General features: G+C 32.8%; 3 protein-coding genes across 4 annotated transcripts in view; 1 reads left to right on the forward strand and 2 right to left on the reverse strand.

Moving 5' to 3' along the window:
- Positions 1-293: 293 nt before the first annotated feature.
- Positions 294-4,246, reverse strand: LOC140056987 (uncharacterized). Its single transcript, XM_072102517.1, has 4 exons — positions 4,122-4,246; positions 2,791-3,343; positions 1,930-2,553; positions 294-1,749 (listed from the first exon to the last, which is right to left on the reverse strand). Exons 2-4 carry the CDS (start codon positions 3,216-3,218, stop codon positions 966-968), a joined length of 1,836 nt encoding a protein of 611 aa, XP_071958618.1. The 5' UTR covers positions 3,219-3,343; positions 4,122-4,246; the 3' UTR covers positions 294-965.
- A 386-nt stretch (positions 4,247-4,632) lies between these two features.
- LOC140056706 (E3 ubiquitin-protein ligase MARCHF6-like) lies at positions 4,633-15,641 on the reverse strand. Its single transcript, XM_072102170.1, has 19 exons — positions 15,584-15,641; positions 15,353-15,426; positions 14,520-14,663; positions 14,048-14,120; positions 13,742-13,922; positions 13,564-13,633; positions 13,255-13,401; positions 12,811-12,950; positions 12,460-12,603; positions 11,964-12,098; positions 11,426-11,646; positions 10,962-11,099; positions 10,325-10,721; positions 9,976-10,227; positions 9,555-9,689; positions 8,896-8,985; positions 8,467-8,599; positions 7,443-7,578; positions 4,633-7,030 (listed from the first exon to the last, which is right to left on the reverse strand). The coding sequence occupies exons 3-19, from the start codon at positions 14,647-14,649 to the stop codon at positions 6,943-6,945; spliced, it is 2,610 nt and encodes an 869-aa protein (XP_071958271.1). The 5' UTR covers positions 14,650-14,663; positions 15,353-15,426; positions 15,584-15,641; the 3' UTR covers positions 4,633-6,942.
- Positions 15,642-18,013: 2,372 nt separating this feature from the next.
- The window catches only part of LOC140057253 (uncharacterized), a 65,434-nt gene continuing 60,806 nt past the window's right edge, over positions 18,014-22,641 (forward strand). For both annotated transcript variants that reach the window (XM_072102823.1, XM_072102825.1), the window contains exon 1: positions 18,014-18,249. In XM_072102823.1, the coding sequence (XP_071958924.1) occupies positions 18,049-18,249 (201 nt within the window). In that variant the 5' untranslated portion in view covers positions 18,014-18,048. The remainder of the gene's footprint in view (positions 18,250-22,641) is intronic.

The following is a 22,641-nucleotide window of genomic DNA, read 5'->3' on the forward strand; positions in this document are numbered from 1 at the left end:
CTTGCGTTGTGTCTCTTAAGCTTGGTTCCCACTAGAACGTAACGCAAGGACGTAAACGCAACGCAAGCGTGTTAACCAATGAAAAGCGAAGTTATAGACAGTTAGCAATCACAAGCGAATAAGCCATCGCTTGTGATTGGTCAATTCACTTGCGTTGCGTTACGTCCTTGCGTTGCGTCGCTAGTGGGAACCACGCTTAATGGGAACCACGCTTAATTACTGCCGTCATTGATTTCATAATTGTTTGAATCGTAATTAGGCCTAATAAATGAAATCACTGCAATAATGTTCCTAGTGATACATAATGATACAACAATTACCAGACAATTAATGATTTGCTTAATTAGTTATTGCCTACTTGATGGTTAGGCCTAGGAAACGAAATTAATGTTTGGATACGGTGATTACGCAAGTATGCGTCCTTCAAATAATTATTCAAGTTTACGTAAAGAGTACCGCATATTAGGTAAAGAGAAAAACAACTGTAAATATATTATTAATGGAAAGTATGTTTCTTTTATTCACACAATAAAGAAGGTGAAATACGAAACTGGTTGTTCAGTTAGTTTTATTCTATTTAAAATGTTAAAACATCAATACCACATTCATACGTCTATGAATTAAATAAAAACCGATTACTGGTCTGGGATAACATTGATTATAATGACAAGGACACATGTCCAATATAGAAAACATTAAACCAGGGAGATGTAAAATAATTTATTTTACATCTCCCTGATTAAACGCTGTCTGATTTCTACCATCTTTAAAGCTCTGTCTACACTATCAAACTTTATGTGACAAAAAAATATGATGTGCCCATATGGATATGACATCATATCACTACCATATTTGGATATATTACTACCATATTTGGGCACACTTTTTTTTGTCAAACCAGATTGATAGCGTAGAAAGAGCTTTACATAACAAAAGGTACATTTAAATATCGGATTCAAACTCCGTCACCGTGTTTTTAATCTAGGATGCGCCGACTGGATTCTGACTCTACGACGCATTGGTAAATTGTCGTTTGAAAATCCACTGGCCGCAGAGTGTGGCCGCCGCGCTTTTAATCTTTCTAGTTCCAATTCCTGTTTTTTCTTCAACCAATGCTGAAAAACCTCTGTTCTATTTACATCATGTGTTGTAGGCATATTTGCCTCTTGTTTTCGAATGGTTGATTTTAGTTTAGTGTTTTTTTCTTTAACCCAGTCTTCAAACGTTTTTCCCTGTCTGTTAATTTGACAATGTTTGTACTCCTTTGCTCGTTGGTTTTCTTGTTGACGTTTCATTATTTCAGCCTTTTTCTTTTTCTTCAACCAACTCTCGAACGCCTTTTCATTTACTGACAGACATGATTCTTCTTTTGGTGATTCCTTCGTTTCTTCAACTTTGACCTCGGTAACTTGATTTAACATTTTTCTAACTTTTCTTATTAATTGTTCATCTTTCGCATCTTGTTGCTTCAGAGATAACCACTGTTGGAATGCTTGCTCATTCTCTTCGTCCGTCGCTCGTTTCTTTCCATATTTCATTTGAAATAGATCTTTTTCAGAAATAAACTTCGGTTGTACGGCTTTACGTATTCGACTTTGCTCTTTTTCTTGCTCTACCAAACTTAGATCACCCGTAATTCGATAGGTGGTCTTTGACAATTCACTGTCACTAAGGTCCGTTGTACTAAGTTCAGTTGAAGTCTCTTTAGCACAACTCCAGGCTTGAAAAGTTACCACTCCGCAGTCAATCCTTAAACAGGAGAAAAAAAACATACATTTTTAATAATAATCATTTTGTTTGGGTTAGAAACAAGCATAAAGAGTGGATGATGACGTTGATGATACTGACATGGTGACGTCGACTATAATGACGATATTATGAAGAAAGTAATTACAGTATATATGTATTATCTACATCTTACTATCTTACTTTTCTAAACCAGTAAGGTTTTCAGATGGTGCCTTTTCAGTCAAACTTTGTATTTCTGTGGGTGCCGATTTAGGTATGTGCTTTACTTTAGTAATTGAATTATGTCTGACAGTATCTCCATTACCGTGCTTTATAAGGTTTCTTCCGTGTAGGCCTATGCCTACGTTTACTGTAGGGCTACATCGAGGATTGAGAAGTACCTTTGGAGACGCCTTCACAAACGCCGAACGCGGCCGTTGTCCGGGCAGTGGGTACATGGAAATCTCTTCAGGGCCTGGACTAATACATAATCTCTGAAGCTCTATCACAGGGGTAACACTCTGTGCTAGTTTAGATCTTGGAAAATTCTTAGCAAGCGGCCAAGGTAATTGTCTCGTCACCGTTTTACTGTCCCATTTATTCTTAATATGACGAAATTGGATTAGTTTGGCTTCTACCTCCGTCTGTCCAGATCTGTCGGCTAATTCTTGGGGTGTGAATCCGTATAAATCGCGGATATCGACCGAAGCATGGTGTTGTAGAAGTAGGCGGACGCAATTCATCATACCCGTGACACTGGCGATGTGCAAAGCCGTACGTCCAGTTTTAGTCTGCGTATTAGGGTTTACGCCGTCTGATAACATTCTACAACAATAGGAAAAATATACCTTACAATAAAATATAGTTTCAGTTAAAAACCAACAAATCATTGCACCAATAAAACTAGACTATAACAACAATTATTTTATAACACATCGGAGTGTATTGCCATGATTGGTATCAGGTGCCGTTCTGCATTGATTCTATTGCACGGTTCTATTGAATGGTTATATTACACGGTAAATATTCCATAAAAAATGATACTATTGAAGAAATACAAACCTCTCAACTAAAAAGCCAAATCCTTTTTGCGAACTAATAAACAAAGCAATGAATCTTCTACGTGCGATGATCGATTTATCGAAGTGGTGGTAGATATCATTGATTACCGATTTCGTATCCCCGGACAATGACGCTTCTATCAACTCTTCCCAGCCGTACGGATAGGCAACTGTAATATTCATACCAGGAATGATAATACACATACGTAGTGTCTCATCGTCGTTGCACAGTAGATGTTGTCTATACCATAATTTCTGCATTTCTAAAGGAACTCCGAACGTGAACTCTATCATTGACTTTAATTCGAAGATCGTCATGTCGTATCGGACAGTCACAGGGGACGTCATTCCAGTCGGTAGACGGACAAACACGTCGAATTGTTTCTGAGGACGTCCTAGCTTTTCAGTCGCCATATCAGTTGATACCATGATGTTATAGGCTTACTTCCTCATTAATATAGCGTCATATACGTCATATAATAGCGTTATTTTGCATTAGTAACCAAGAGAAGCTTTTCAAATCCAGTCATTTGATATCACCAGTCGTCTGAAATCTATAATAAATATATAATTGAAGACGTTCTGTAAATTTACTTAGTTATCTCTGAATAAACACTCATCGATAGTTAAACAAATATATCGTGTCGTTTGGATATAGGCCTATAAAAGAAGGTCGTAAAATTAGCAGTGAGGAGGATATACATAGACAAATTAATGTATGAATGTGATCTTTTAGGTTGATAGCAATAATACTTTTGTTGCCTTGATGCAATATGATTACAATCATAATTATTAAATCTCTGATCTAAATTCTCATGATGTCCTAATGTTACTTTCGACAAATATTGTTTTTATCGTATGCTAAATGCTGGTTTAATTATGAAAATAAAGAAAATTGAAAGTAAGTTTCACCGTATTGAATTTAAATTAAAAAAATAAGAAAATTAGTATAGGCCTAATGCATTGTTATAGCCTATAACCATGGAGTAACTCCATGCTATAATTTATAGCTAAATTGTCATGATTAACTAGGCATGTCACTTAATTATGTAATACCAATTGTAAAAGAAACATTTAATGGTACCAATGAGTACATATACATACTTACAGTAGTGTAAGTCTGTAATGCAGTATTTTATACCAATGATATACCAATGTAAGCCACTGATATGCATACATGCACCAGGACAGGACGCTGTCTTGTCCCGTATTAAGTAAGCACATAGCCTACATTCGGTACTTAGTATGTGCCTAGCAGCAATGACAAAATGTGGCCTATCTACAGGACATATACAAACGTATGTAGGTAGGCCGAAAACAAAACAAACTTACAGTGTGAGCGTCACATTGCCATGGTGATAACACGTAGTTGTTATAACGAAAACCTTCCATATTTCTACTGTATATTCAACTTAAACATGTTCGTGTCAATTTATGGGTATACTGTAATTTGAATGGGTTCCCACGTAACGACCTTCTATTGTTCCGAGAAGCCTACTTTATCGATCTTATTGTGTCAGTATTGCATGTTCTTTCAATGATATTACACTGTAGTCCTATTATTATCATAAGAGACTACAGGTGTAGTGAATATTGAATAATAGAACTGCTGATTAAATGAAATTCGTTCTATAAAACGATGTAGTAATGTTCTGATTGACGATGATACCGATTTGTGACGTCATAATATTAAAAGATGACGATATTAGGATGATATAGACGATGAAGATAAAAAATTAGAAAGAAATGTGATATTGATGACAATAGAGAAATTAATATCTGTATGTGATGACAGATAATGAATGACTTATTTTACATAAAGAATAACAAATATTTTCTATAATTCAAGTTGTTTTAATTTGTGAAATTTCATCATCACATCAAAAGCAAATTGCACTTTTTCCCAAGAAAAGTAACATAAACTTCTAACTAAAATGTTGACACACGCAAATTCTAACCAGTGAACATATGAGTCGGTCTGCAGTCTCAATTTGTGAGCCGGACATATGTACTGGGAACTAACATGATGTTATACACATTATGTGGTAAGACGAAGTCTCACAGAACTCATAGCATACGTAAACTGGTAAATGTCACATTGTTTATGCTGCATTAAAGACCCCTTCCCTGCAATTTTGGACGTTTTTTGGAAAATAATACATATATATTACTTTAAAAACATTAAACCATGTCATTCCTTGTCTTAAATGTACGTTTTATGGTAAATTATGATAAAAAGTGAGAAACAATGCACTACCTAAGTAGCTCGCGGCGATCGACCTCTCGTGGACGGTCTCAGGCCTAGCCTAGCTAGGCTTAGTTTTGTAGGCCTAGCTGGTAAACATCGGTAACGTACGAACATCGTACGCTAGCTATATACCTAGCCTGACGTTGTATAGTTGCTGCATTAATTGTCTTTCTATTTTTGCCAGACTCCGTTGATACAAATTGGGGGAAAACCCGGTATTTTCGCTGAAAAGTTAGGAGTCTTCCATTTGTTTTGGCTTCACGATCGATCGAAAAGTGGGCGAATTACAGGTGAAAAACAACAATATCAATCCGCGCGCAATGCATTTTGGGATTTATAGCGGGCCGCTATAATTATTAAAATCGATTTATTTTTCACATTTTTAACCGTTTAAAGACGAAATAAGTTATCGCAATAGGACCATATAGTATTATTTTTACATTAAATATAGTTTGTGATCTTAAATTAGATCTAAAAAACGTAGGGAATGGGGCTTTAACATTCTTACTAATTTCTCATAACTCATCATAACCGATTTCAACCAACACTGATCTACTCGCGGAACATGAGTAAACCCGAATGAAATATAATGTTTACTGAATACATTTCATTCATGGGATAAATACACAAAACACTCCCTTTTGTAAACACATTTAAATAATGGGTTAATTTTACCCAGATTCGTTAGAAAATCATTAGAAAAACAATTGGATACAAAGAGTGGAGCAAGTTTGACCATAAATGTTTGTCTACAAAATTTGGTGAACCATAATTAACATTGGTTTTGTAGCCATAATTAATCCCTCCTAAAGCTTTGTCTACACTATTAAACTAGACAAAAAAAAGTTTGATGTGCCCAAATATGGTAGTGATATGACATCATCATGTCCATATATGGGCACATCACATTTTCTTGCTTGTTTGATAGTGTAGACAGAGCTTAAAATAAAATCAACAACCCCTACATGTATCACTTTAATAATGTTAATATTAATGTTACATTAGTATTGTAAAAAACCTGTTTTTAATTTATCAACCTACCATTTGATCACCCAATACTGTTTATAAGATCAACAAAACATTCTCCTACCTTGCAATACATTCTCATTTATAAATTCAAAATAAAGTTGCTTTGGAAACTTTCTTTAAACATGTTATTTATAGTATATACGACAGATACGATATTTGCATATATAACAGGTGTCAATACACACTATTGAAACGGAAAGAGGCTTATTAAACTAAAAAAACAACTAATTGTTAACTTCTGGTGTTAAATTTAAAAAAAAAAAAATAATTTTTAAAATGAAATTTTACAATGAATGCAATAATAAGCATACTCTAATTCAATAAGTATAATTCTAAATAATATATAAAATAAAAATAGGTATATAAAAATAATTATAGTTTAAGAGTTAAAATAACACTAGATATTCAGACAAGCACCTGTAATTAATAAGCAGTTTTTAGACAATACTAGGGAGCTTTTGGCTTGCGATAACCGAGGCCAATCTAGATCAGGTCAAGTGATGCATCATTGGTCATCTGGACATAGAAACCACCAAACCTATGTCGTGGTGGTGAGCGAGGACACATGTCTCAATATTTCCAAATGCGCTCAATTAATTAACATGACTTAATTTGTCTAGTAACTAGATTCATAATAACCATTTTGTCTGTCAAATAATAACCACATTGATAATAGCGCCATTGTTTGGCAATGATTGTTAAATATTAAATGTATTCTTCTTTTCTGCTACATGTACAGTGCTGTTTGCTACATTTAAAGCGTCGTCTGCTCCAATGAATCGCCATATGCTACATTTAAAGCATCGTCTGCTACTACCAATATACAGTTAACAATGTAATCATTTCGGCATGGCCACTCTTTTTCATATAATGACATCATTGCGTTTGTTGAGTGAATGTTTGTGTAGCACTTTCTCTCATCAGCTTATGTTCATAGTTTACTAGTTGTTGTCCTACTAAATACCTAGAAATAAAAACAGATAATTAATTCTAGATTTGAAAAATTGTTTTTTTTTATTATTTATTTATATAGTCAAAGACTGGTCTCTCAGAGGGCCCAGTTATGATCTGTGGCTGTGATGTACTAGTACACCAGGGTAACCCCCAACTCGTCTTGAAAGTACTAGGTTCTTTAATGTGCACATGAGCTAGATGTATTCACTGGACCTACGGTTTATAGAGCTTCTCCAAAAAGACTTGTTCTACCACCAGAACCATGGAGTGAGTGAGCCTCAAACCGGTGCAAATGTTATGACTACGTAATTACGATTCCACTGTGTTAAACACTCAGCAAAATTCAAGTTAAAATTGCTCAAAAATAATTAAAAGTGAAAGATAAGTTACAGAGAAAATGATAATAATAATTTCACACTTACTTGTCATTTTTAATATGTTCATATAATTTTTTAAATTGCCTTAGCTGGAAAAAGAGTACAGAGAGGAGCACAATAACTGCTAACATGGTTGGGTATATCTTACGAACTATTGTGTGTAGTGAATCTTCACTAAAACCTAGTGGTTATAAAAACAGATTTTAAAACACTAATTTCAGAATATAATATATTGACAAGAAAAATAGATAAAAAAAATTTATTTATTATTTGTTTTTTTTCTGTATAAAACATATATTGTTCATATAAGTTTGCGGTACACCACGTATGTTAGTTCTGAAAAGAACTGTTGAGTTTCTCGACAATTCGATCAATATGCTTTGATCGTCTTTAGGAGTGAGAATACAGAAGGTCCAGGAAACTTGGAATATAAGTGGAAAAGGGTGGGATTGGTGTGAAAGCCAGAAACAATGGCAAGTTTACACAATGGGAGGGATTGAAATTAGCTGTAGAAGAGCATTGTTTCTTTGATTTCACCATGAAAACCTTGAAAAGATATAAAACATGTAATTGTAATGCATTGTTTAAAATCACGTGTATATATGTATTTTTGTGTGCTACAAATTGTAGTAATTAGACTACAATTTCTATAAATTAAGTATTCCTATTATTCTATACATTTCAACACATCATTCAGTTTAATGGTGGCAATTTATATGTAAAGTATCTCTACCTGAAGTAATGAAAAAAAAAAGAAATAATAAGGACAAAAAAGTAGGGTTGATTTTTTAAGATTGATGTTTTAAATCTTTTCTACAACTAACAATCATAGAATGTTGTTTGCTGGTAAAATTACTTACTCTATAAAAATATTAAGGGATTAAATTATTCTACTGCAGTTACTACTGTAATAATGGGGGATTTAGTTTGTTTCAATATTTATTAGTTATTAAAGGTTTGGTAAATAATTTTCAACGTTATTTACTGCAGTAACTGCAGTAGGATAACTTTGATATGATTCCTAAAGATAAATGACATTTTAACGTTTATCACTATAAAGAATACTTACCCAATAATGGTAGGATTCCCACAGCTATTACATATGGTAGTGTTAAAGACAGCAACAATGTTGCTACTACTGGCAATAACATATTCTTTACAATATATGATAAATTTAAATTACGGAAACCATCTTGGTATATCTACAAAACAAATTAGAAGAAAAAAGATTTTAGATTTTTCTAATATTATTTATAACAGTATAAAGCCCAATCTACACTATCACACTTTATGCGACAAATAAATATCATGTGCCCATATATGGACATGGTGACATCATATCACTACCATATTTGGGCACATCAAACTTTTTTTGTCAAACTAGTTTGATAGTGTAGGCAGAGCGTTAGATTTCAATTACCATTAATGTTGAAATATGATATCGTAAATAATTTAGCAATACATATGAAATATAATATATATATTTTCTGTTACTTACTTGCTCTAGAGCTGTCTTGAGCCACCAGTTGGGACCCATCATGGTTACAGCGCCTAATATCTTAGTATGTAACACACCAAGAGCCCAGTCCTAAAAAAAAACCAACCATCTTTAATATGAAATCTTATATCTTTTTATATACTGATTGCAATAAAATGTATGTGATTAGTTGAAAAATATCAATAAATAACAAATTTTTAAACCGTAGGTCCAGTGTACACATCTGGCTCATGTGCACTTTAAAGAATCTAGTAAATCTTTCGAGAGACAAGTAGTGGGTTACCCTGGTGTACTAGTACACACACAGCCACTGATCTGGAGACCAGTCTTTGACTGAAAATGTCATCAGTATAAACAAACAATGCCAGACACATTGGACATTTAGAGTGAAGTATTATGATCAACGCTTGACCTTTACTAGAGATGTGTAAAGCCTGTTTTCCTGTCAACGTTATTTGACGCGATCGTCGGTGTTCGTTAACAGTTCAACATTGATTGTTTGAAAACGATCAAGTTGAAATGATAACGAGTAGCTTCTCCTGTAAATCGTTAACATTTCTATGTTTACGTAAAAGATCGCTGATTATTGTTAACGATAGCGACGAATAACGTCGACAGGAAAACAGGCTTTAAGGTACTGAAAAGACGGTGAGACATACCTGCCATAGAAAAAAGACAGGAGTCTGATCCATAGGAACTCTAAGGGGAACGACTACAACCAATTCAAATAAAAGACCAATGAGAAAAGGCACGACTCCAAGAAGTACTACAGCAACCACTAACGACTTCAGTGCCTATGAAAGAAAATACAGCATACCGTAAATAAAAAATATAGAACTGAAACCATGTTTGTATACGAAAGCTTGAACTAGAAATAGAAAATAGATAGAACTGTAATTGTTATTGAATTTGGAATAACAGCATTGTTGTAATGTAATTGCTTGAACATGGCCCATACATGAGTAATATTAGAATATCTTTTGTACCTAACTGTATACACTGGACTAATATATACTTTTATGATGTTTATGAGTAGTTTGTACTTAAAATAAAGTTTAGATAAATTACAGTAATACCTACCAGAATTGCATAGCTCTGTAGCCTGGTAAAGATGGCACCAAATCCTTCTGGCACCCAAGAGGCTACCAGGCTCATAAACCTACAAATAAGCCAACATGTGTACACCCCACATGCAGCTGTGTACAGCTCATGGATGGTGATGTTATCTGCATACAGGGACATGACACGACGACCTATTGCAACTGGGATGGTTAAACACATGAAGCTGGACAGGAATAGGGTGATGCACATAAAAATGACGAGTAACACCAACTGTAATAAATGATAAAGTTAGACAAGTTTTATTTTTTATGTATCTAGTGATATTAAAAATAAATAAATTTTATTATTAAGAATATGAATAACTTACTTTGAAAGTAAAATATGAAGTTTTATTATAAGGTTGAAAGTCAGTCTGGCCTTGGTTCAGCAAGGCCTGATGCACAGGATGCAGTCCATTCACGGCGTGGAGAGGGTGGTTTACAACTGGAACAGCTTCTGGCACCTCTTCCTCAACCTCATCTTCTTCCTCGGCTTCATCATCATCCTCTAAATCTTCTGCCATCTCTACATCAGAATCTTCATCTGGTGCATAGTCATCCTGGAGTAATGGTTGATCTTCTTCCTCATCCTCTTCCTGGTGGATGTTGACATCTTCATCAACCTCTGCTTCTTCTTGATCATCATTTTCTTGTGCAGCATTGTGGTCTTCGTTCAGATTGTCATCGTTCACAGCAACATCACCAATTAAATATGATCGTAAATCACTGTAAATTATAAATGGAACTCCTTCAAGGTAGTTATTTATACATAGGGCAAGCTAGGCTTAGTTATTTACCCCGATAATTTGAATTTATGGGTAGTAATTGTTAACTTTGGTGGGTAGGAACTAGCTTACCAGGGCAAATAACTAAGCCTGAATGGGCCCATAAAGTCAAGACAAACTGGTATCCACAGGCTTAGCTCTCATTATTAAACCAGGAATTATACAACTTGGTATTACTTACAGACAATAAGCAACAGCTAGGCACCAGCCTTTGATAGAGTTTTTAAGCCAGAGTCTTGTATGTCCTTGTTCCAGGAGTGCAGGTAACACAACTTGTAATAGCAACAGTTCTAAAGATAGCTCACTTACAGGTGCGTCACTGATGAGAAAATATACACACAGCTTAAATTTAGACAGCTTTTCAATACTTATTTTGTAATTGTTTATATATTTATTGTTTGGAACAGAGAGTATAGTGGTAATTTGATTGGTTTGATCACATCATGTTATATGTACAGTAGGACTGAAAGTTGTATGTAAAACATGGGATCCATACAATTGGCCCCTAACATGTAAATCCTATAGTTAAGGCTGCAGTAATATTTTTTTTACCTTTACAGATAGGCCTATAAAAGTTTATAATACGTACGTAAAATCAAGGTCATACTGTACTTCTTTAATATACTTGTCTATGTTTATAGTTACCTTGACAACTGCACATGGTACGGTAAGAACAGTGGAAACAGGTACTTAATAAGTGATACCGGTAACCAAAGCATTAGGAGCACCACGCTACCGAAGACGACAACAGACAGGAGGAAACGACGAACATGGTTGTAGATTGGTAGATGGATCATCTCTTGAATCGGATTGAAGTCCGGGTCGTTTAAATTCCGCAGAAACCACAAAACACCAGGGCGTAAAATCTAAGTAAATGAAGGACATTTTTAAAGAATACTGTGCATGTTTGCAAAATATCAACAAGATTTTAATATTCTACATAAAGCTCTGTCTACACTATGAGACTAGTTTGACAAAAAAATTGTGATGCCCAAATATGGTATGCTTACATGTGGTAGTGATATGACATCGTCATGTTCAATCATGGGCACAACACATTTTTTGTCACATAAAGTTTAATAGTGTAGACAGAGCTGTAGAAGGTACTAGTTTGTTAAGACAGAGCTTTAAGAAAGTATATCTTTTCTAAAGGTTTACTTGTTATAAAATCAACTATAATTACCTCTCTCAATAGTAGGACGAATGATGCGAAATAAAAAACATACACCATGCCAACTAACCAATGAAGGAACATGTACGTGCCAGGGGCAGATGTAAACCCCTCCTCACGCTCATGGAGGGTACTGTTAAACAAAGACTGCAATGGAAGCAAAGAATAAACATTTTGGAGTTCTTGTCAAAATTATTCTACTGCAGTTACTGCAGTAATTACAGGAACAGCTTTATGAAGCAGTCAATACAAACAGTACAGTATGTGCATATTTACCTAAAATCTTGATAAAAATACTTTAATTGCATAAACAAGTAAAATAGTATACAAAATTTAGTTACTGCTCAATGTTGTTTCTGAATTTAAATGTATGAAGGCGAGTCTGACATGGGACACTTTTTCAGAAAATTTCACTGAAATTCCTATTATTGATTTAGAAGGTCTCTATGTAAATTTTCATACCTAAAAATAAAAAAATATTTAGAAAATGTAATGATTTGACACTCACCAGGGAGCAAATATCTAGCCACCAACCACAGACCAATGGAAAGACTCCGATCTCTAAGATGACCAGTAAAAACACCTTTAACATTATATAACACATACCAACAAAGCGACGACAGCGCTCAAATGTTAAAGCCCGACCAACAGACTATAAAAGAGTCAGTTAAGGTAAAAAAATGATTTTTACTTTATTCAATTGGTATCAGGATTTTTAAAAAGAAAGAATCAATAATTGTGCATATACCAGAACACTGATTTATTGGGAGAGCAACGGCAGATAGTTGTTATGGCAGGAACAGATCCAGGAGCACTAACATAATATTAAATTAATAAATTATTAAATTTCAAAAGATACATGAAGAATAAGCAGAGTTGTTGTGAGTCCAAGATAACCTAATATGGTCGTAAAGACACTGTCAAATCGTGATGTACCAATCAGCTTGTTCCATTGTAACATTGACATCAATATTTGACCAAGTTGATACGGAAAGAAAGCTGAAATATCAAATACATTTTGATAAAAATAATAATAATTTCTTTTTAAAAAATACTATGATAGTCTTGAGTGCTGATTACACATCTTATAAAATAAATGATGCTGGGGATCCTGGTTTATGGACTGCACCATTTGTGAAGAGGTTGTTCTCCTTTTAAGTTATATCACTCTTCAAAGAGAGTAGGATGTTGTTATTTATCCTGTAAGCTAGGCACAAAATAGATGGTAATTATAATGTTATAGCAATATATAACTGTATTATAAATTCAACAGTTTTTTAGATACAATTAATTCTATACATACCAAACATAAAAACAAACAAAGCATTTAAAGAGATGACCCAAAATACATGCTCTAAAAATATCAATGATCCATCCAATCCCAGCATCCTTTCCCAAGTCAATTCTTCAGCAGCACGATCCCATTCCAATGCGTTCCAATTTAGATCGTCTGCAATAATGGAACAAAATGAATCATAAATCTTTCCATCCATCATACTAATCCCAGAATACTCAACAAACTTTGGGAAGTTTATTATACCTGTGTATAGTAAATAAACTATTTTGTATCAGCATTCTATTCGTCATTTAGGTGATTTCAGATGATACTTACCCGCGCCACCATTTTCTGCTGCTTCACCTTCTGCTGCTACCCCCTCTGCTGCATTATCATCATTGTTAGCCTTTAATAAAAAAGACACGTTAAAAATAGGCTTAATCAAGTTGTCTATATTTTGTATATATATATATTAAAGCCATTATGGTGCAGTTTGCATTAAAAGATCACTTACTGCCTGCTGCGGCTGTTGCTGGTTTGCCTGGTTCTGACCCCCTATGTCAGGTTGCTGTTCGAGCCATTGAGGGCCTCCCCCATTAACCACTTGTTCTCTTAGCCACACCAAACTGATGAAGGCACACAAAGTGCATCCAACAATAAAACAACCCTGGACTATATCACTAGCTATGGCTTCACTAGAAAAAAAGAATAAAATGAATATTATAATAGCATATAATAATCGGTAAAGTGTGATAGGAATGTGCTGTGATTTGTTGCAATTTTATCTCATATTTGATTTTAAAGAAAAAAGTGAACTTACATTGAAAATATATCAGATGGTAAATTTAATATTGGTTGGATAGATCCTTGGAATAGACATTTATAGGTACAGGCTGGAAAAAAAGAGATTAAATTAAAATCATAAGTATAATTTCATGCTCGAATGTAATCTCACCCATTAATTTAGGATAAATTTACATACAAGACGTAACATAAATCCATTGTTAATTTAATTCAAGTATAATCCCATCTTTACCAAAATTCTTAACCAGGGACCAAACTTGGTCAATACTTCTGGATCGACAAATATGATGACATAAAAATGTGACTACCTATGGTTTCATGCAACGTATGTTGAATAGTGGTAACATTCTTGTTGCTTGTGTTTGCAAACATATGCTCCATAACTCCAAAATGTATTGTAGACGGAGAAGCATTCTATATACTTAAGTTTAGATATTTCCGAAATAAAAAGAAATTGAATGAATGTGACATCATCAATTATCACTTACAGGCAGATACTGGGACTACTCCTAACCATGCGAATGTAACAAGAGTATAATGAAGCCAGCATTTGACTGCAGTTGCTATATTCTTCAACAAGCCTTTCGCAATGTCTTGAACCGGTAAACGAGCCGGCATGTCAGGTGCATAAACTGAAGTTTAAATAGAAAAGATAAATTACTATTAGGATTATCGTTAATATTGGAAGTTTAATTTTGTTGTCTGTTAAAAACATAGCCATTTTCTAGGCTCTAAACTTAGTGCTTTTTTTAGTTTGTAAAGTACTGGGGCCGGATTTATCAAACTTGCTTAGCAAAAAATTTTCTTAACTTTCCCTTAAATCCTTTAGTTTGCTTAAATCAGATTTATTAATATATTCTAAGCAAAAATAGTTGCTTAATTTTATCTTAAATCTAAGATGAAAAATTTTGTCTTAACTCATTTCTGCAACAGAAAAATTCTTTTTTGACAATGTCCGATAGAGTTTAGTTTTGCTAAGACAATTTGATAATATGCTTAGATTATCTGCTTAAGTACTTCTTAAATATTTCAGCTTCAGCAAAAATATAAGCAAATATTGATAAATGCCAACCTTGGTGTAGTGGAGTACTGCATGTGGAGCTTGGTTTATGTATGTTGTATTTTGTATAGAATTAATAATAAGTTAAGGTCTAGGGTAGTATGTGGTTGGTCTATGTATGCTACAGCTTATTATATTCTGAAGCCAAATAATATTTCTATATCCTTTAGTCCTCATTGTAATGATGTAAAACAGAGATATATAATACTAGTGTTGGAAGTTGGATAAAAAAAACAAAATTTGATAATTAATATCACTTACTCGGTGTGAAAATAAAGCGATGCTTGCACAACTCGCAATATTCTTTCTTGCTGTGTTTCAGCCATTGTACCAAACTTATAAAAATAAAAGTAAGTCATAGGTTATTGGGTGTATCTGGTGTAAACTATCATATTGAATGAAATTTCACACTCTATTAATTTTAATGATTCAATACTTAGAGAATCCAAGGTTTTACTGAAAACAAAAATACCATTGTTATTTTTATCTTACCAGTCTTGGTGAATATACTTGATGCTGCCAGTACAAATACACGGATGAAATAGAGGGCGCTCATTGCTGTCGCCTGCACGGCACACCCTGCATATATCCTCTACAAAAGATACATTAATTTTTTAGTAAATCATTTTTTTTTCAAAATCAAAATGCAGTTATAACAATCAATAATTGGCAGATCATAATTTGTTTACTATAGTAATTGAAGTCAGTAATGGAACGGTAAAAAATTGTGCATGTTATTGTTAATCAATAATTATTCTGGTTGACCGTGTGTCTAATGTAACGTTTCCTATTCTATTGGCACAGTCTTTGCTGATCAACAACAGAAGAAATGAATGGGTACTTTTAACAAAAAAATTGTAATCATCTACGTATTATATGAGACATCAGAATACAACGACAGGGATTATATTAGGCCGCTATCTTCCTTGTAATGTTTAGTTATATTATTTCGCAATTTAAAATTGTGCAAAATTGTACCAAAAAAATCCTTTCACTATTTAAAATTGTTTAAATCACATACATACGACATACAATGTTTATTCATAGTTTTGGAAGAATAGCTACGTGGAAAAAATAATCTAGGCTGAAAATGACCACATGCATTCAGGGCAGGGTTAATAATAATGACGGTGGCAGGGCAAGTAGGCTAGCACGCCGTACAAATTAATAACAAAGTCAGAGGAACAGTGAGTGAGGCCTAGCCTAGATCAAGCTATATGACTGTAAATATTAATATATTACTGAAATAACAACACCTGTACATAACTAAATACAATTAAACATGCTATAGAAATAATTACAAATAAAAGTACATCTGAAGGTATTTAAAACCAACATTATATTATATTAATATTACCTTCTTGTTGCGAAGTCGGTTCGTCCATGTTTTACATCGCTCTTAATTTGCTTCAGAAATAGGTGGCGCTATTCAAATTGTCATGCGTTGGGGAAGGGGGACGGGGAAGTCGAGGTTTCTTTTCATCAACATCACGATTGAAAATGAATAAAAAAAAAGAGAACCAAAAATAGTAGTAGTATAGTAATAGTATGCCTATTATCCGCGTTAGAAAATCTTGTTTTTTTGGTAAAAAATGTTTATATTTTACCGCGATTACATAACGTTTATTTTATTGTAATAAAATTATGTGTTAAACAATTTATTTCCAGTTAATATTGTTCGTACTATGTATATATATATATATATATTTTTTTTTATCTGTCAACGATTTTAACTTTTATATGAATTTTATATAATCATTGTAAATTTTTAAGCCTTTAATATATTTTATGTCATTTGAATATTTAATATTTTATGTGTTGTACTGTATGTTTGTTTTATCGAGGGCCCTGAATGATCAGTTCTATTAGGAACTGGATAGGCTACCCTCAGTAAATATGGTAATAAAATAAAAAAAATAAAAAATAAAATAAATAAATATGATCTAATTTTAATTCAACCATTGTTAAGTTTTTATTATTATTATTACTAGGTAATGATTACACCACATCATTTCCTAACTCTTTGAAAACAAAGCAGCTTATTGTATTAACCTAGATTGGGGAGACTTTAGTTCAAATATCTGTTTTCTTTCCGTTTAAGAATAGTTATACTTCCTTCCTTTTATTATTTTTATTCAGCTACTTCATCCAGGAAAAGTGACTTGACTCCATGACTAGTGAAACAACCACGAATTAACGACACAACTTATCGAAAAACGTTTCAACCCCACACGGTGGCAGATCATATACGTTTAATAAACATTTTGAAACAGACAGTGAAAATTGGTTTATAAAGTATTAACTAATAGAAACCACTTCCAAAATATTTGATAATTTAAGTTCCTAACACATTTGAAACAGCCTGAAAATTGGTTTATAGAAGTAATATATTATTGGAAATCGCTACCATTGGTGGGGGTCTATTTTATCTCAACTATCTATAATTTCAACCCACCGTAACACATTTTAAAACATCAGACAACTAATATTTGTTGTCATTTTTCATAAATCACAATTTAGTTGTTTTTGACAAACCAATTAGAGAAGTAGACAATTGAGATTTGTTTTGATAACGCATCCTGAAAAAAAGTTCCGGACTTTAACTTCTCTGTTGTTGGTGGTCCTGGATTGTTCCACTACGTAACGGCGGATTTCACCAATACACACATAAAATTTCAATTTAAATATTGTTGTATTTAAAAATGTATTATTACCAGCATTTTTAATAGAAAATTTCCTGTTACTAATAAATTAGAGATTTTATCGATAGTACACCGGTAATTGATGAGCAATTCATTTTCATCTTAGAATGATTTCATACATGAAATGGTAGAGTCTGAATTTAAGTTTATTTACTCCTTTCACGGTTGAGAGGTGGTCGTCTGCCCTGGATCCGACTTCCGTCATTTCATGGAAGTAAAAGGAAGGGACGAACACGTATAAAGTGTTGAATCAAAATGCCTTCCAAAGTACGGCTTTCAAATGATGAGCAGTTCTGGGTTATGTGCCAAGTTAAGCATGGACTTCGGACGGTGGACGAGGCATTGGAATTTATAAGACAAGAACATTCAAGAGATGGAGTTGAAGTAACTGATGTTGAATTGGATTATGACGCACAATACCCTACCTGTAAAGATCCACAGTACTTTGAAGAGGAGGTGAGTGCCCATTCATAGTCATTTACATTTCCTGGGGTATGGGGCCTAGCTCTTCATTCAAATACCATAAAATATCATGATATACAGTATAGTAATTTTCTTCAGATTATATGTTTATATTTTTGTTTAAAAAAATAAAATTACTTGTTGGTTTATTAAATTAAAATATTATTACTGTTGTGTATTAGCCACCTGTGTGGGGGAAATATGTTAATTATTGCAGATTGAAAAATGAACAATTCTTATTGGTATGTAAAGTAGGTATGGAAGGCAAGTAAAAACAAAGAAGAAAGTGTACACAGGGACTGAAAATAGAATAGAAGCATCATTCAGTCAATTCAGGATTGAAAGCTAAATAAACGAAAGTAACAATTGGTACTGTCAACAGCACCAATGACATCATGTAGTGTGTGTTATTTTTATTTGCATCATTGACTGTGGGCTTAGTTCCTGCACCGATGATAACCGTAAGCCGCACTACTGTATGGCAATAGCCTCAACATCAACATTGTCTATTGGCACGGTCCACCATGCTGATAGCAAATACTCTAATGCAATAGAAAACAGTGGTTGACTGCAAACAAGGAATAGTATAATTTCTCTCTTCCCCGGCACGACGATAGCTTTTAATATCTCCAACGAAATTTGTTTCTAACCAGTTTTTGTATCATCATAACCCTTAATTTGTGTGTTTCTTCTTCCTTGATTGCAAAAGAAAAGTGGATGTATGAGATGCTGTATTATATATCAGATGATTTCAGGGAATTTGTTGCACCCTGGGTCTGCTAACCTCCTTAGAAACTAATATACTCAGTTTACCATTAATTTCCTGCCGATATTGGAGTGTTTTACAAAGCTCTTCCTCATTCGGGTGTATTTTTTATAACTATATAACCTGATACCTGTTATTGAAAGATGCTCAATAACGAGTTTTAAATGGGTTGAATGGGCAAACACTTTAAGCTATGTAACGTCACACAACATAAAGGAAATATGAATTAATTCATCTGAGATTGTTTCTCTCTATTGTAACCAGTAACCAGTAGTGTGAACTCACAGTACAATTGGCAGAAACCACTGTAGCTATAGATTGTAATATTTTCTATACATAGTTCTTTACTTAGAAAGGTGTAGAATAATCATATCTTGCAAAACTTTAACTTTGATCTATAACTAATTTTTATGGAATCATAACTTTACCGTAATTGATTAGTGTCAATGATTAATTTATTTAATTTAAAAATATCATTAATTTCATTTAATTTCTGCCATGTCATATCCAAATTCAAATTAACCTAAAAGATTAGTTATTATGACAATCAAATAGACATTTTAATGTCACTCAAAGAATGAAATGGAATTAAACCTTATTAGAATAAATACATTTACAGCAAAGATAACGTGAACATACTGACATGACTTAGGAATGTTAGAATACTCCGGTACTGACTCAGGTATAAGCCTGCCCTGGAGAGTAAGCCCGACCTGTGGAGTACTGTACATTTCTGCTAATCTAAGATAAAGTTAGCAAATGGGTACTAAAAATGTTTCATAACAATATTTTAATACTCCACCAAATGTGAAGTAGTAATTTTCAAGCATGCTGCCATTTTGGACCATCTCCTAAATTTTTGACCTCTTCCCTTCCCTTAATTTTGACCTACAGTAAAACCCCTCCTTTGGGACATCTCTATCTTTCGTTCCTGTGAAACGGACATGTTTTAACACTATGGTCAAAACCCCTATTTGGACACAACTAAATGTCCCTTTAAATATAATTCTACTGTACATTCAATACTAAAAACAATTTTTAAAATGTTTTTAAAAGTTTTATTATATTCACAATTTAGTGAATTATTAGTGAGCCCTCAAAAATCCAACAAAGTGATAACATCAAGTACATAATTATAAAACATTTGTCATCAATAACATTATTCATCATCACAGTACTAGTTACATGTTAACTAATAACCGAGGCTTATCTGCATATAATCTGCATATACTGTATGTAGGAAGTTTCCATTTTATCATCATATACCTTTGATAATAGAGTAATCTTCAATCTAAATTATATAAAAGGAAAAGAAAAAAATGTTATCAAGATTTTGATTTAAATAAAAGACTAATGGAAGGTATGACAACTGGAAGGAAACATCAAGATAAAGTAAGCACTTAAAGCAGTAGTAGTTCATAAGTTCATTTTTATGCTTTTTTGAAAATAAATATTAAATTAAATTATTCAAATTTTAGAAAAAAGAAATGTCAAACAGCCAGCCGAGGGTTGAAATAGATAGTGTGTAACCATATCATTAAGACTTATATAGCACACATTATGTATACATGTCATATAAGAGTGATTGTACAATGCTACTATATGTGACCCATATAGAACAGGGAATTTCCCTAATTTTACCTTTGCAAAATATAGGTGTTATGTTACTTATAGTCCAGGAGTATTAGACAAAAAAAGGGCCAAAGGTAGAAATAAATATGCTAAAGCTGAATTTTTCAGGATAGGTCCCCAATGTTGTCTGGAACAACATACTAAAAGTCCCCGGGTTTCCCCGTTGTGCTTCAACCTGATTGGGCCATTTTTCAAAATGGCGGCCATCTTAACATTATTGATAATAATAATAATAACAATTATAATTCTATATCAATTATAATAAATAACAATATATATATATAATGACAATATTAACTATAGTAATGATTACTACAATTTTAAATGTAAATATGTATATGTTTGTATGATGTAATGTTTAAGCGGATATTAGCCCATGATGGCATTTGCAGCTATAAAGAAATTGAAGTGAATTGAATAATCTGTAATAATATTTGATCTTTATTGCAATAATCATAATATAATGTAAGATGTAGGCTGACGGATAAAACCACAATATTTACATACAGTAATACAGTAAGATATCATACAAATATAGAACATTGAAAATAGATTGTAATCATAAACAATAGTGTAGGAAAATAATACTAATATTAGCATGTGTTAAATGGATAAAGAGGACTGTATACTGTAATTGCTTTTGATAGAATACTATATCATAGGTAAAACAGGGAAATCCCCTAATTCTCCCTATAGGTATGTATGTAGATCACCAAGCCACTTCAGGTTCTAGTTAAATGTTATTGGGGATGTTTCATAAAATTCACATTTGCTAATTTAAGTTACTGGCACCAACCATTTTTTTTACTAGTACCAGAAACCATGATATTTAGATACTGACATTTTATGAAAAAAAAACCAAACAGTATAGCACTCAGACTAAAGCTCTGTCTACACTATCAAACTAGTTTGACAAAAAAAAGTGTGCCCAAATATATAGTGTTATACTTTAAATATGGTAGTGATATGACATCTTCATGTCCATATATGTGCACATTTTTTGTCAAATTAGTTTGATAGTGCTGACAGAGCTTTAAACTAAGCACTTAAACTAAAACAAGCCATAACATAACATTGTAAACAGAAGACCAACATTTTAGTAATTTTTCCCAAGAAAATTGCTTCAAATTTTGCTATAGCTATGTCAGTCATAATACTATGCAGATCACTATACATTTCAGAACTATGCACCATTAACGATAAATGTGATGTCATCATTTACTACTCAAATTAACACTAACAAAGATTGCTATTGTCATATTTAGTTGTATCAAGTTGTCAAATTATTTAATTAAACAATTTATAGTTTATGACAGGAAATGTGATGTTTTATTAACAGGAAGTGGGATTGATTATGCATAAAATTAACATTTGAAATTGAATAAAGTGGCACTTTAAATCAAGTAATAGACATCCTAATGTCACCTTTTTAGTTTAATGTGTACAGGAAAGTAATTCATTACTTACTTCATTATTTAATTTGCTACATATATCTAGGCCTATATTTTTTTTACTACCAAATTTGCGGTACTTATTAATCAAACCATTGGACAAAACTACTTAAATTGAACTTTAAATTTAATCATAGAGCTAAAGTTTAAAGTATATTAAAGCATATTGACCAAAAGCTTAAACTCATTTTAATACTTAATTTTATTTGTTTTAAACATCCTCTGTCTTTTACAGGAAAAATTAATTATAGCCATTATTTAGCTCTACTCAACTGTTGGCTGTACCTTTTACCATTTAGATACTTTATTAAATAATTATGCTAAACTAATATTTTTACAGGAAAATTTTAGTAAATATATTAAATACAGATTGACAATACATATTTTACCATCTTGGTGACTTTTATAATAATTATGTAATAGTTATTTTATATACTTTACCTGTTTTGATGTCACTTTTATGTATTTTAAGGAAAAATTCAGTTCATACTGGTTGTAGTCGAGAGGTTTTAACGTCTGCAGTTCAAAACTATGACT

Source organism: Antedon mediterranea, chromosome 8 (genome assembly GCF_964355755.1).
Source record: "Antedon mediterranea chromosome 8, ecAntMedi1.1, whole genome shotgun sequence".
NCBI classification, from domain to species: domain Eukaryota; kingdom Metazoa; phylum Echinodermata; class Crinoidea; order Comatulida; family Antedonidae; genus Antedon; species Antedon mediterranea.